Consider the following 14,226-nt stretch of genomic DNA (forward strand, 5'->3'; position numbering starts at 1 on the left):
AACCAAAACTTGTTATGATGATGATGCTTGTCTCGTGTGAGGTGCCCAGAGATGATGCTCTGGCAGCTCAACTTGCATGTTGCTGCCTGACTGTCCTTTCCAGTTTCAATTGAACCCACTCACCAAATTCACTCCATTTTCACAACAAATCAAAGACCAGTCCCGCGGAAAAAGCAGCTCAAGCCGATTAAAAAAAATGACAGAAGCGACAATTGGCCAGCGCAGGTCTTACGATGGCGCTCTTTGCACTGTGAGATATATCGGTGAAGTGGCCGGCACGACAGGATCATGGCTGGGTGTTGAGTGGGACGACCCATCGCGGGGCAAGCATGATGGTCAGCACAAGGGCGTCCGCTACTTTACATGTGAGTCTCTGAACTGATTTCGTCCATCATGGCGACGCGAGGCACGATTGACTGACATTCTTGATCAGGCAAAAGTCAAGCTCTCACATCGGCCTCTTTTGTCCGCCCGACCAGACCGGTGGACCCACCTCGGACCTTCCTCTCTGCGCTGCAATACAAATATGCACCCCCTGAGGAACAGCAGAAGCCTGGGCAACCTGCTCCGAGGCCGATTGTTTTCTCAGGGAAGGTAGCGGAAGAGGTTGGGTTTGAGAAGATCAGGAGACAGCAGGCTCAGTTGGGAGAGCTGCTGTATGTCATCTTGGACAGCACCAAGGTTGCAACAGCATACTCGGACGATGAGAAAGCAAAGGGACAGCAGATTAGGGAGGTTTGCCCCAAAATCAGAGAGCTGGATCTGAGTCGGAATTTGCTGGAACACTTTGATCCTGTTGTGGACATCTGCGCTGAGCTGCTTCTACTGAGGAGCCTCAAGGTCAACTGGAACCGCTTCCGCAACGTGCTTGAAGACAAGAAACTCGAAAGAGCAGGCGATGCCTTTGAAGGCGTGAAGGAGCTGGCTCTCGAAGACACGTTACTCACCTGGCACGAAATATGCCACATCGCCGCTCGATTCCCAACGCTGATCACCCTACACGCCGGCTCAAACCAGCTATCCTCTCTCTCACCCCTCCCGCCATCAGCTCCCTTTACCTCCAACCTCGTCACCCTCGATCTCGAATTCAACCAGTTCACCTCCCTATCCGATCTTGCTCCCTTATCATCACTCACCTCTCTCAAAAGCCTCATCCTCAAAAAGAACAAAATCACCACCCTCACCACCCCCACTGCCCCTCTCCCAACCTTCTCCCCCACCCTCAACTACGTCGACCTCTCCTACAACCTCATCTCCACCTGGTCCACCGTCGACTCCCTCCCTTCCTCCTTCCCCGGCCTCACCTCCCTGAGATTCACCCACAACCCCCTCTACGACAACCCCGACCTCGACACCCCAGGCTCTCTTCCTCCACCCCCCCAACAAACAACCACCACCAGCACCTCAACCAGCGCCGCCAGCACCCTAGGCAAAACAGAAGAAGCCTACATGCTCCTCGTCGCCCGCCTCCCCCCAACCCTCAAAACCCTCAACTTCTCCACCATCACCACGGCCGACCGCTCCGACGCGGAAATGTTTTACCTCTCCCGCATCACCAAACAGCTGTCCTCCGTCCCGGAAACGGAAGAGCATTTAATACGGGAGAAACACCCCAAGTGGAAGTACTTGTGTGATAGTTACGGTGAACCGACAATCACTCGTCGGCAGGAGGTGAACCCAAACTTTTTGGAGGCCAGGTTGATAGATGTCAAGTTTTGGGCGGTGTTTGATGGGGAGGAGACAACAGCAAAGAGTGTGAGGGTGCCGAGGGCGTTTGATATTTATGCTGTTAAAGGGATTGCGGGGAGGTTGTTTGGGCTGAGGGCTTGGGAGGTGAGGTTGGTGTGGGAGACGGGGGAGTGGGATCCTGTTGGGGGGTTTGAGGTTGAGGGTGGGGATGGGGAGGAGAGTGATGATGGGGGGGAAGAGGAGACCAAGGAGGGGGCGGGGGGAGAGAACAAAAAGGGACGGTGGGTGAAGAGGGAGGTTGAGTTGAAGGATGGGCCTAGACAGTTTGGGTATTGCGTTGATGGGACGGAGGTTACTGTGAGGGTTGAGAAGAGGTGATGAGATTTGTTTGGCGGTTGTTGTCTGGAGCTGGGGTGGGAAACTGCAGGTTGTTTTACGGGATACTACAGGTTTCGTTTGTTGCAGTCACGATACTGGCGGCGGTTATTTTTAGTTATAAAACTCGGTTTCTTGCCTTTTCTATTCCAGACTCTCTTCATCTATTCTTCCTCGAGTGCTGGCTGCCTATTATCAATCATCAGTGCACCGCCATGGCTCCCCGTCCCTTTTGCTACATCGTCAGACCTGACACCCAACGCAGGACCAAGACTGGCCAGATTCAGGCTGTTCGTGGGCCCAATGTCCCGCTCATCGCTGTTGACGAACTTCCCGACTGGATTGAAATCTATGGGGTGCCCCGTGAAATCCCCAGCGAGCAGACGATTGGGCTTCAGAACCTGGGGCTAATGTCCAAGAACTCGGAGCCCTATCTGGTGCAGCTTCACCAGAAAGTCTTTGCCGCCCGCCGTGAGCAATACCAGGGAGACGATTCAAGAGGTCAGGCTACCGCGGTGCCTTCAAGCAGTCCTGCTGTTCCTTCAAGCCGTCCCGCCGTTCCTTCAAACCGTCCTGCTGCTCCTTCAAGCAGTCCTACTGCGTCTCCTACAAGCCATCAGGCGACACTTTCGCCCCAAGCTCAACCCCAGGTTCCAGTCGCCAACACAGCACCTGCTACCAACTCGCCACGGCAACCACCTCAGGCCATGTCCACAGCTATTCCTCAGACACAGGCTGCCCCGGCTGCTCAACCGGTACAGACCTCTGTTCCCGCCCACGCATCTGTCACCCAAGCGCCACCACCGACATCTACTGTCCCGGCGGGACTCCTGACCTCGCGACACGCGCCCAAACCCCCGACAGCTAAACCGGCACAATCAGCACCGCAACCTACTACCGTTCAATCCCCCGCTACTCCCTGTCCCCCTCCACCTCCCCCAGAAACCCCATCATCAGCCCCAGCGCCTGCCCCTCCAGCAGCAGCCTCCCAGCCCGGAGCCCCTGCTCAGCAAACTGTCTCTATCACCACCACCACCGCCACCACCACTCAACCCCAACCCCCGCTCCAACCCGCTCCCCCAGGAACATCAACCTCCTCCCCCATCACCATCACCCCAGCACCCCAAGAACCCTGCCTCCACTACCTAAAATGGGGCAAATGCAAGTTCCAACCCCACTGTAAACACTCTCACCTCATCACCCCCGCCTCCCTTGTCCTAGCCGGCTTCCCCTCCGGTTCTTTTCCTCCTTGGATCAAAAAACGAGTCTCCCGACTAAACAACAACAACCCCAACCCCCCCTCTCAACCCTCCCGCCCCCCTTACTACCCCCAGTGTCACTACCCCTACTCCTCCTCCTCCTCCACCACCACCACCACCACCACCTCATCCGACACCCACTCCCTCACCTCCTCCTCCTCTTCCTCCAGCCCCCGGGTGAAGGTGGCCAAAAGAGGAACGGCAACCAAAAAAGTGAAAAAGCAGGAGAGACTGCTGCAGGAGATGCAACTCCGGCTTGAGAATCTAACTCTCAAGCAGAAGGAACGGGAGCTCAAAGTTGCGTTGATGAGGCAGCAGCAGCAATTGGGGTTGGGGTTGTCGGGGGGGAGTGGGGGTGGGTATGCAATCAACTCTCTCGGGGGGGTCGTCACCGCGACGACAACAAACAGTAAAAAGAGGCTGAGGTTGCCCAGACGGGGGAACACGCCTCTTGATCGGCAGAGGAAGCGGGTTAGAGAGGAAACACCGGAAGGGGGGAAGGTCGGGGTTGTTGGTGTGATGGAGGAGGGAAAGGGGAAGGAGGTTGTTGAGGAGGTCAGGAAGGAGGAAAGCACGGAAACCGAAAAGGGGGTGGTGCTGGTTGAGATTTAGTTGTTTGACGAGATGGGTGGTCACAGGAATGAGCATGAGGAGAGGCGAAAAATGGCATCATATTGTATTTCTTGTTGGCTACTGAGTTGAATCTAAATGCGATAGAGCTATCAATCTCAGTTAGCCATTGCCCTCGCCCAATGAACAGAAAGTGAGTGACAAAGTCGAGAAAAGAGGCATGTCAGGAATAAGTGTAATGTGAGATAGTCCACACCGATGTCCCGAGGGGAATCTTGAGAATTGCAGAATTCTTGGAAGAATCATTCATCATGTTGCCTGGAGATAACGACAGAAAGGGAGAATAACTTACATCTTTATTCTTGATTGTGCCGCCGCATCAATTCCATGTTTCCAATTGGTCGTGTCAAGTTGAAAAAAGAATGGCAAAAATCGAAGGCTTTAAAATTTCTTAGTGGGCGGGGAGAAAAATTGCTGCCAGGATTACGTAAGCGCTCTTCCATGCACCTTGACCAGGGTTAGGGTCACGACAGTGCCCCTATTTCTGCTATGCGTGTATGCTCAGTTCACATACATGTGTGCAATCTTTATCACAGAACCATACTTCACCACAAACCCATATTCTCTCATTCACCTCATACAGATAAGATACTACCACATACCCCATCCCTCATTAATAAGTGATACTAACCTCAAACAGCAGTAACCCCATTCACCCCCACCGCCTCGATCCTGTTCACCAACTTCTTCACACTCGTCCACTCTTCATTCCTCAGATTCTCCTTCCCGCCCAGGTCCGGCCCAACCTCAAACACCGTAACCTGCCCATCAATCCCACCAGTCGCCAACCTCTTGCCTTCTGACGGCTCCCAAGCAACCTTGTTCAAACTCTTGCTCAACATCGTCCTCCCGTCCTTCCTCGCGCTCGGGCTGATCCTCGCCACCGGTTCCTCCGTCTCAACAGTGATGTCCCACAGCTCCAACCACCCGGCACCATCCACAAGAGAGAAAACCCCCGGCTTCACCGGCGACCAGGCCGCATCATACACCACATCCTCCCTGACAAAGTCCAACAGCGGCGTAACCTGTGACTCGGTCCCCACAGCAGATCCCAGAGCGGCCACAACCGCAGAGGTGGCAGCCGGCGCCCTCACCTTCCAGAGCTTGACACTCCAGTCCAAACTAGCAGACAAGACCAAATCGCCCAGATCCACCGGGCCCTTGGAAGGGTGAAAGTCAACCGACATGACCGGCGCCGCGTGGCCCTTGTAGCTAACCCTCGCATCAACACCCGCCTTGGCCCCGGCGCGATCATACCGATGGCAGGGATAAATCGTCCCTTCTTCTGATCCCACAAGAAAGAACGTCGGGTCTGCTTGCGGGAACGCAAGGCAGGTCGGGCTGAGATCCTCGTACTTGGCGGGCGCGGGAGTGACCAGTGTCATTGCCTCCTGTGGCTGCGTGAGCATATCGACACTCCATCCGCAGACGGCACCGTCAGTAGAGCATGAGATGATGTTGTTTGCGTTTTGGGTGCCGACAATGTCGACTGAATACACTGGGTGGGTGTGGCCGAGGCCGGTGAGTGGTGTCTTCTGGACAGGCGCTGATCTAGCGCGCGTATCCCATAAAAGCACCTGGCCGCTGTAGGCACCACCGATGATCAGATTCGGGTGGAAAGGCGAGAATTTGGCGGTAAGAATGTCAGACTGAGCGTGAAAGACGAATTCAGGGCGGTCATGAAGGTGCATGTTCCAGACCTGCACAATGCCATCCGGGTCGTGGGGGGCGGTGGGGTTCTTGGTGTAAGATGCCAAAAGGAGTTCTGGGAATTTTGGAGAAAAGTCGATGGAGCTGATCATGCGTTTCTTGGACCAGCGTTCGTCATAGAATTGGGCAATTTCTCTGACCTTTCGCCGGCCTTTTCCTCCAGTGTTGCCGCTTTGTTCATCGTCATCGTCGAGGTTTGCAGCCTGAAGGGTGTAGTCGGTGAGGATATCGTACTCTTCGTCTAGCGCTTTCTCGATAACCTTGGTTGATCTTTCGACAAAGTCCATGAAATCGTCAGACTGTGTAACCGCCTTCAATTCCTCGGCCGTCAAGGCCCGGACAGGAAAGTTCTCCTTGGCTGAAGCTTTCAGCGTCCCATCCGTCACAAGCTCTCTCGCCGCTTTCAACTCCTCCTCGATTTCTTTCCGAATATTTTCTCTTAGTTCCTCCTCTCGGTCTCGTTCCCTCCTGCTTAATCGCTTGTTGGGCGTAGCTGGCACTGTATCTTCGAGGTCCGAGTCTGAAGCAGCTCGTGCTCTGGTTGGTGGTATCCATTCCTCTGTCGTTTGCACACCTTTGCTGTAAGAGAACACCTCCTTCACCGGCGACGGAGGACACTCGTAGACTGTTTTTAACGAAACCGTCGAAAGAATCTGGGGCTGGGTTGGTGCAGGAACAACCTGGGCATTCGCAGGAACCTGAAATTCGGAAGTGGCCGCATTGCTGAGCTCGCCTCCGCTCAAAACACTGTTCGGTCTGCTCCCGCGGCGGGCGGGCGAGTTCATTCCTGTCGAGACAGACACGGAGCGGCTGTCGCCCACCAGGCTATTAATCAGGTTTTCGATATCATGTCGCGAGGTGTGCCGACCGGGCATGGGCGAAACAAGCTACAGTGGTGTCAGCCAGCTACTTTGGACCCTAACTGCAGGACAGGACGCACCTCGCTGGGGGTTATGCTGCCACGACCAGCTGACTGGCTTGCCCGAAGCTCCCTCTGGCGCTTGAGCTCGGCCAGCTTGGCCTTCTTTGCGAGAATCTCCTCTCTTCGTTGTTGCATGATTGCTGATTTCTATCCGCATCCCACGGCCAAGCCTAGGTTCAAGTTTGTTGAACTGCCAATTCGAGATATCTATCGTTCGTCTCGCAGTGGTCAGGAGGATCGAGAAAGAAGATAACGGAAAGTAAACAAAGCACGCCGTTGCTGCTGTGCTGTCTCCTATTTCGTTTGTTGTATGTACACAGTAGATAGCTGCTCTTTCATCCTTCATTGCGCGTCGCCCGCCTTTGCCCAGTTCGAACGCCTGCCCGCCCGCCCGCCGCGACCCTCCAGGCATGGACCAGGGGCCCGCCTACAATTACGCCCGGGAGTGCGCTAAATCACCTGATCTGCTCAAACTCTTGGCAAATGGCATTTGCTACCGCCCGCTGTGAGAGCTTCTTCCAGGCGGGTAGGAGGGACTTGTGGGGCTCCACGTCAAGCAAGCAACCTGCCGCTTCGCCTTAACCAAAAAAACCGCGAAAACTCCCGAGCTTCCCAAAACTTGTTCCAACCTCACCACACCCAACCCGCGCAAATCGACGACAAGCTCCGGCCACGGCCAATTCCTTTCTCCTCGACACCGAGTGCTTCCTCCCGCCCAGATCGAATTTCGAACCCCAGCCAATTCGATTGCCCCCAGATTCCTCAAAATGGCCTCTTCCGGAGTCAACGTGAGTGGACACTGTTACCCCCCATCTGGCTCCCTCCACCCATTGCATAAGAGGAGGCTATAGACACAGGGCCACCTACCTTCCTACAAGTAATTGGCATGGCCCATACTTGGTATTCGGCTTCACAAGACCCAAAGCTCGAGACATAGCGCAAAATCCGCATCATGTGAAAGTATGGTCTTTCCACAATCAAACTAACATGCACACCCAGGTCCTCCGGTACTCCGCCCTCGGCCTCGGTGTCGTCTACGGCTTCTACCACCAGCGCCAGATCTATGCTTCCGACCGCGCCGCCGCCGCCCAGCGCGAGTATGAGCACAAGCAGCAATTAATAGCCCAGGCCAAGAAGGCCTACGCTGCCAAGCACAAGCCCGCTGTCTCCGCGTCGTCTTCCGCCAGCCGTATGTTGATCTGAGGGTAGAGACATGAAACTCGGTAACTGACGCAGAACCTACAGAAGACATCAACAGCTCAAGCTTCGACCTCGAGAGCTTCATCGCCCAGCTGGACAAGGCCTAAACTGTCCGTCGACGAACTTGACGGATAGTGGTGGAAAAGGGAGGGGGATAATAGAGGTGGTAGATTTGGAATGAGCGAACCGAATCTTTTCCGACCAGCGCACAACCAGCCCCTCTTGACTCGACTCGAACTCGCCCTTTGTGGATGTGGGAGGACGGTGGGAAAGACGAGGGAAGGGACGGAAAACCGAACGAAATGGATGGGACGAATGACATCAGCGCCGGAAATACCCTCACACAACCGGCCAATGTCACATCGTTGAGGTTTTGGGGGAAAGGGAACAAAACCCCAGAAAAACGGACAGGGCGAGCAAGGCGCGAAAGGAAGGGACGGCAGGGGGGTTTAAAGGCAAAATGGTGTTGTATTATTACTGTCGCGGTTAAAAGCGCACAACTACCCACACGGCATTAAAGAGGCTTTTTTTTCGATCATCACACATACACACACACACACGCACTTACTTCTTTCTTTTTCACAAAAGGTTCCTGTGTACAATTGTTTTGTACATTATACTGATCTAGACAAGAGACGGGGGTAATAAAGGAACTGGAACAGAAGTAACTTGGGTCATATTCGGTGAAACTCGTTTGGGTGTACTCAGGGGGCAGGGGACACGAATATAGGTACGTGAATAGGGGCGGCCAGCCTAGCACTTGGAAGTCTGGACCAACAAGCTCATGAGATTCAGCATGTCCAGACTCTGCATATTGGACTGTTCCACACCATATTCAGCAGACCAAGCTTGTTTACCACGCCAAACCCCTCCACCAAACTTAGCATATTAAACTCACCATATCAAACTCAGGCCGCAAGCTCACCACACCATCATAACGGCATCTTCATCATCGTAGTCATTTGTCTCCGTCAAAGCAATCACTACTTATACAGTGACAGCAATCATCATGACAAGTCAGGGTTTGAATACTCCACAAAAAGCCCCTTGTAAAACGCCCTCCTAAAACCGCCATACCATCGCACTTAAATCATCATTTGAGTAAGGTATCCTAACATGCGTCATAGTGTTCAACTCCAGTTACTCCCCCTCTACCAAACGCCTACTCTAACCCCTATGCTACCCCCCCTAATGAGGAAAAATAAACCCTCCCGCCCCTTCAAACCCCCCCGGCGTAACAGGCGTAAACCCCGTGCTCCCTTCCACACCACCACCACCACCACCAGTCCACAATTTCCCCTCAAGGACAGTCCTCTCAATCCGATCAGCAACCTCCATCAAACCCGCCGTCAACCCCCCACCACAACTCCCACCCATCAAACCCCGTAAACACCCCTCCGCGACCGCCAAACTAATATACTCATCATAATGACTAGGGGAACGACACGCCCTCTCCCTAAAGTCTTCCAGCTGCGTCTGCACCAACCTGACAATCTCCGCTTGGCTTGTTGCGTGTTGTTGCCTCCCATCCGTGGGTGGTAACTGAATCACATTCAGCGATAGTCTTCGACAGGACGTAACAAGATATAACATTGCAGCGCCAAAGCTGTCACGGCATATATCCAGCAGCGTGGCTGTTGAGCGGTGGGCGGCCCCCTCTGGTAGAGCTATGCTGCTGCTTGGGTAGTCGAGGCCATGACTTGGTTGATACCACGACTGGTGGACACTCAGAATCTCGAGAGACGAGTTGATTACGGCTTGGGAAGAGGCCGGGAATTGTCGGAACCTCGGTGCAGAAATATAGTGATGGTGGAGGGCTAGCAGGGAGCGGTTGACGAGGACTCTGAGGAATTCAAGTTGTATCCGAGGTCTGAAGGAGTAGTTTGCTTGCGATTGAGCTGCCATAAGCAACACGGATGCCGCTTCTCGAACTTTGCGACGGAGTTGCTCGTCCCAGGATTGGATTTTGTCATATTTGAGGGCCGTCTGAGCCGTGGTTTGGTTCACGGCGGTGGTGATTTCCGAGAGTATCGGAATGAGGTCGGATAGCCTTGTCTGGAAGGTGCCATCGGTCAAAGCAAGGTCTGATTTGGCGGCACCTTGCTCCAGGACCCAGCCTTGTCCGGTGTGGTAGATGCTGGTGTCGTTAATGTTTAATGGTGGCTCGGCGTCGTAGTCTTGATGTGTACATGATGTTCCTGTCCTCATGGCCACTTGCAGCTCCAGAAGCTGAATAGTAAGCCACAGTCTGCGGCGGATCTCGACTTCGTATGGCAAGAGTTCTGGGAACAAAGCAGATGTTCGGTTGAGATGCAGGGAGACCGCCATTCGACCGAGGTATCCCATGAGGCTGGCCAGCTGCGACGTCTCGCCACCCTTTACAATGTCCATTATTCTCGCGAGAACCCCAAGGCAAAGTGTTCGAGCCGAAGTAAGAGTAGGTGTCGAAACAAACGGTGACCGGCAAAGAAAGTACTGAGAACTGTTCAGGAACTGGTCCGTCCAAGAACTTGGCCGTCTTCCCGTACTGGCAAATACTTGTGCGGGGGCTGCTTGGCATCCCAACGCCAGTATCATAAAGAACTGAGCAAGCCATTCCTCGGAGAAATGGTTGACGTTCATCCAAAAGGCCTGGAGCTCAAACTCGTACTCGGCAGGGTGCAAAAGCCGGTATATCGGGTGGATAACCTCGAAATAACACCGTACCAATGTGTCGACAACAGGTCTTGGTGGTAAACTTTGAAGCGCATTTTCTCGGCTTTCTGAACAGTGGCATATTTCGCCAAACGGAAAGTGGTGAACCGGAAGCGCGGCGACCAAATACTTTAAGCTCTGTAGGTGTCTGTATCTCGGCCCCCATTCGGGATCAAGGCCCGCTATGTATGGCCAGCCTTCCTGAAACTAAAATGTTTCCTGTTAGCAAACATGCATGCTTCAGCGGAATCTGGTTCGTCTGTACCTCGGAAGCAACGGTGCTCCAGTGTGTGACACCGTGAAGTCTGGGTCTTGCTTCACTACCACTCGGGCCCGGTGTTGTTTGGGGGCTATCTCGTGCTGGACTTTGCGGTGTCTCTCCTGACTCGCCACTTCCAGACTCATGCTTCGAACTGAAGGGGAATTTCTGGTATACACATTCATCGGCAGCGTCGGCCTGGATACAACGGGAGCAAGGCTGCCCTTTGTCGCATCTGAGCTTCCGTCGATGACATGGTATGCAAACGTAGACTCGTCTGTTTCGTTTTTGGGGTTTCCCTGTGCCTTCTGGGTTGGGCCGGTTTGGATCGAGGATAGAAAAGGTCGAAAAGTAACCTGCTGGCTGCTCTGATTCCATAGTCGATGGGTTCTTCTTGGTGTGTCTTGATGATGGTGAAGCACACACAATGTGGCATTTCCAACCTTGGGCAAGTAGACCCCTTGATTCCAAAAGGGGTGCCATCACAACTGTCCTGCTGATATGGGTCTCGGCAACCTAGGGTGTGGCGGGTGAGGTGGCTTCGCCAGCCTGAGGACAAGCAAAACAAATCTTCAAAAACCGATCAGGCAACAGTAGAATGTGAAGCAGGAGTGACGATATGTTTCCCATTCATGTTCCTCCTTGTGGTACTTGAACTGGCGGCTCAGACGCCAGGGGGGGCTCGAAACGAGTGCCATCGCCATGCGCCAGGCCCTGTTAGGTTATGCCGAAAGGCACATCGCCAAGCCATTTTTTCCTTGTATTGCTGGATATCTCGACGCTCATAACTGAAGCTGTGATAGGGCTAATGATAGCCTGACGTCGAGATATTTCCTGTAATACCCGGTTTGGAAGGTTCTGTTGCACAGGTGGGCAGGCCCAGGATCACGGTTCGGGTCCGGGGCTCGGAATGAGCTCGCACTTGGAAGATTCGAGAGGTTGTTGAGATCATCTCGTCCAATCCGAAGAAAAGAATGGTCTCATACGGTGAGAAGCAGCAAGAAAAAAAGCCGCGCGGGTGTCACCAATGAACCGATGGTGGTGGGAAGGAACCGTCTCCTTGGGTGCCTGGCTCCTGCCGTGTAACCACATGTCGCCCCTCGAGTGACTTTAGTGTAAAGTTTTGACAGGTTCATCAAGTGGAAAACCGAGCAGGGGTGTTTCGCTTTGGTCCAATATGTCTCCGTGTTTGAACGTTGAGGTTGTTGTTGGACCTGCCGAAGGATGGATCCCCCCTGCCAACGACCGCTCAGTGACCAACCTTATTCTGTGGCTTACACAACAAACACCTAAACGTACCTACAAACAAGCCGAACTGAATATTATATCCACTGCAAGGCAAACTTCAATATCATAAGGCTTAGGATTCTCAGTCAAAAGCATCTCAAGTCCACTCCTACCATGGGCAGTTCATCAAGACAATGTTGCTGGATTCCGCGGCAGTGACAAGCTGCTGACAGAAAAGCAGCCTTATACTAGTATTCAATTAGTATCGGACCTGTGCTCTTGATTCCGAGAGTGTATGAATTATTGACCTCGAATCCGACCCTCCCCCCAAAATATCCACGCCCTTTGGTTGTCATGTTGATGCCTTGCTCACTGCTTTAGTTGCAGTGCCAATTTCTCACCGCCTCGGCTTCTTGTGCAACAGGGAAAGTCCGTTTTTGTATATTTCGTTATCATCGTCCTTTCGCACATCTCAGGTTTGGCGTGGTTGTGCCTCTCAAGACAACCACCAACGTGTAACATCGCGCTTACATGTGCCGCATCTCGATTGCATGCTATTCTCTTTTCACTTTGTGCTACAACCCAAATTCGTCATCTTCCACCGCCGGCCGGCGGGGGACCAAAACCCCGCACTTTCCATAAACCAGGAGGTATTTCACAGCATCTTAACAACCTGAAGATCAGCAAGGTCACTCCGACTCCGAGTGCCCTGATATGCTTCCTGAACTACAGCGAATTGTCCGAGATCACAGGGGTGGAATGTCGCGCTTAGACCTAGGTAATGGCTCATTCTCCATGCATCTCGTGTAACCCCAGATGGTTTATCTACCAGTTGACGTCTGACACCTCACAAGTAGCCTGCAGTCTGTTGACTAATCTAAAAGTCATATAAGTTCAAATGGCCCCCACAGTGAGAGAAGAAGAAAAAAAGGTCAATTATGGGCATTACTACTCTGCACTATCACCAAACCAAAGTCCGAGCAGGGCGTCCGCCACGCCCTCAGAATCCCGTCTGAAGCAAAGACACCTCCTATTCTCACTAAAAGGCTTGTTACAAGCCGTGACGGGGTCGGATGATTTGCATTCTCGTAAGATATCCAATAACAGCAGCTGGTATAAACCGTCTACATTCCAACCCCTGCAGTTCCATCTCCCGAGTTACACACGGGAAAATCAAAAGACGAGAATATCAGCTCGCACACCATCAAGAGAAAAAGCGGATTAGAGAACAGGTATCCTATCCTACTTCAACCCTTCAGTCCCCGGAATATGACCCCCCTCTACTTCTTCCATCATGACTGAAACAGATCTTTGTATCAGTTCCCACCTTACCTGTGTCCTTATAAGAAGAAAGCAGACCACTACATTCTCACATGGCCCCTTTTGCATTCCACCCTCCCCCCCACCCCTCCCCCTTTTCCTCTCCCCATTCTCCCCAGTCACCTACCTACCTAACCCCAAACCACTCCCAACCATCCTTCCAGCTTCCCCCCAGCTTCATCCTCCTTCTGTACCTATATCCAGCCAACCAACCCACCCCCCTTCATCCAAAGTCCACAACAACCCCCTTCTCTCCCAGAGCCCCATCACTTACTCTCTCAATCACATATACGTACCTAGGTATGTAATAATAAATCAAGACCATCTTCGATACCAACCCAGCTCATCAGATAGCCACACCGTGCCACAAAAGAAGAGAGAACCTCCACGGAGCCCACTATTTATCCAACCGACGGCCACCCCCCAACCCCCTCAATAAAGAATATAACTAATACTTCGAAGGGATACTTGTTGAGCGTTAAAGATATTTAACAAGCCTTAAAAGATAATTAAAAGACCTGAAAAGATAATTAAAAGGCCTTGAAAGATAGTTTAAACGCTTTAAAAGATAGTTTAACGGCCTTGTATAGGCAGGGTAAGTAAATAGACATGGATGGGCGGCGCTGGTAAGACAAATCGGGGGCTCGGTAGAGGTTCTCTCCAAAAGAATGCCATCTAACATGTTAGAGGATGAATTCGACCCAGATTCATTTTAACAAAAGTACTCTTGCGAAACCTAGCAGCAGTCAAGCAGCATCTTCACCTTGCCAAATTCCACTCCACGTTAGAAAGAAAGTTGCATGAAGCTAAGTAAGTAGGTGACAACCAGACAACCTCTCCTCATTTTCTTGTTTACATAGGTACCTATCAGACGAAACACAAGAACCATAAACCAAAACCAATAACTAACTCTGATCATGTCTCTTCTTCAAATATGTACT

At 52.6% G+C, this 14,226-nt stretch overlaps 5 protein-coding genes across 5 annotated transcripts; 3 read left to right on the forward strand and 2 right to left on the reverse strand.

Annotated features, from left to right (window-relative positions):
• Positions 1 to 196: 196 nt before the first annotated feature.
• Positions 197 to 2,067, forward strand: PODANS_1_3710 (uncharacterized protein; the record flags this gene model as incomplete). Its single annotated transcript, XM_001912538.1, has 2 exons — positions 197 to 365; positions 434 to 2,067. 2 exons carry the CDS (start codon positions 197 to 199, stop codon positions 2,065 to 2,067), a joined length of 1,803 nt encoding a protein of 600 aa, XP_001912573.1.
• A 212-nt stretch (positions 2,068 to 2,279) lies between these two features.
• Positions 2,280 to 3,935, forward strand: PODANS_1_3720 (uncharacterized protein; the record flags this gene model as incomplete). The annotated part of the gene is made up of 1 exon (XM_001912539.1): positions 2,280 to 3,935. One exon carries the CDS (start codon positions 2,280 to 2,282, stop codon positions 3,933 to 3,935), a length of 1,656 nt encoding a protein of 551 aa, XP_001912574.1.
• Positions 3,936 to 4,585: 650 nt separating this feature from the next.
• Positions 4,586 to 6,931, reverse strand: PODANS_1_3730 (uncharacterized protein; the record flags this gene model as incomplete). The annotated part of the gene is made up of 2 exons (XM_001912540.1): positions 4,586 to 6,550; positions 6,638 to 6,931. The coding sequence occupies 2 exons, from the start codon at positions 6,929 to 6,931 to the stop codon at positions 4,586 to 4,588; spliced, it is 2,259 nt and encodes a 752-aa protein (XP_001912575.1).
• A 421-nt stretch (positions 6,932 to 7,352) lies between these two features.
• PODANS_1_3740 (uncharacterized protein) lies at positions 7,353 to 7,892 on the forward strand (the record flags this gene model as incomplete). Its single annotated transcript, XM_001912541.1, has 3 exons — positions 7,353 to 7,373; positions 7,585 to 7,774; positions 7,831 to 7,892. 3 exons carry the CDS (start codon positions 7,353 to 7,355, stop codon positions 7,890 to 7,892), a joined length of 273 nt encoding a protein of 90 aa, XP_001912576.1.
• Positions 7,893 to 8,973: 1,081 nt separating this feature from the next.
• Positions 8,974 to 11,221, reverse strand: PODANS_1_3750 (uncharacterized protein; the record flags this gene model as incomplete). The annotated part of the gene is made up of 2 exons (XM_001912542.1): positions 8,974 to 10,661; positions 10,711 to 11,221. 2 exons carry the CDS (start codon positions 11,219 to 11,221, stop codon positions 8,974 to 8,976), a joined length of 2,199 nt encoding a protein of 732 aa, XP_001912577.1.
• Between the last annotated feature and the right edge of the window lie 3,005 nt (positions 11,222 to 14,226).

This window comes from Podospora anserina, chromosome 1 (assembly GCF_000226545.1).
Source record: "Podospora anserina S mat+ genomic DNA chromosome 1, supercontig 1".
NCBI classification, from domain to species: domain Eukaryota; kingdom Fungi; phylum Ascomycota; class Sordariomycetes; order Sordariales; family Podosporaceae; genus Podospora; species Podospora anserina.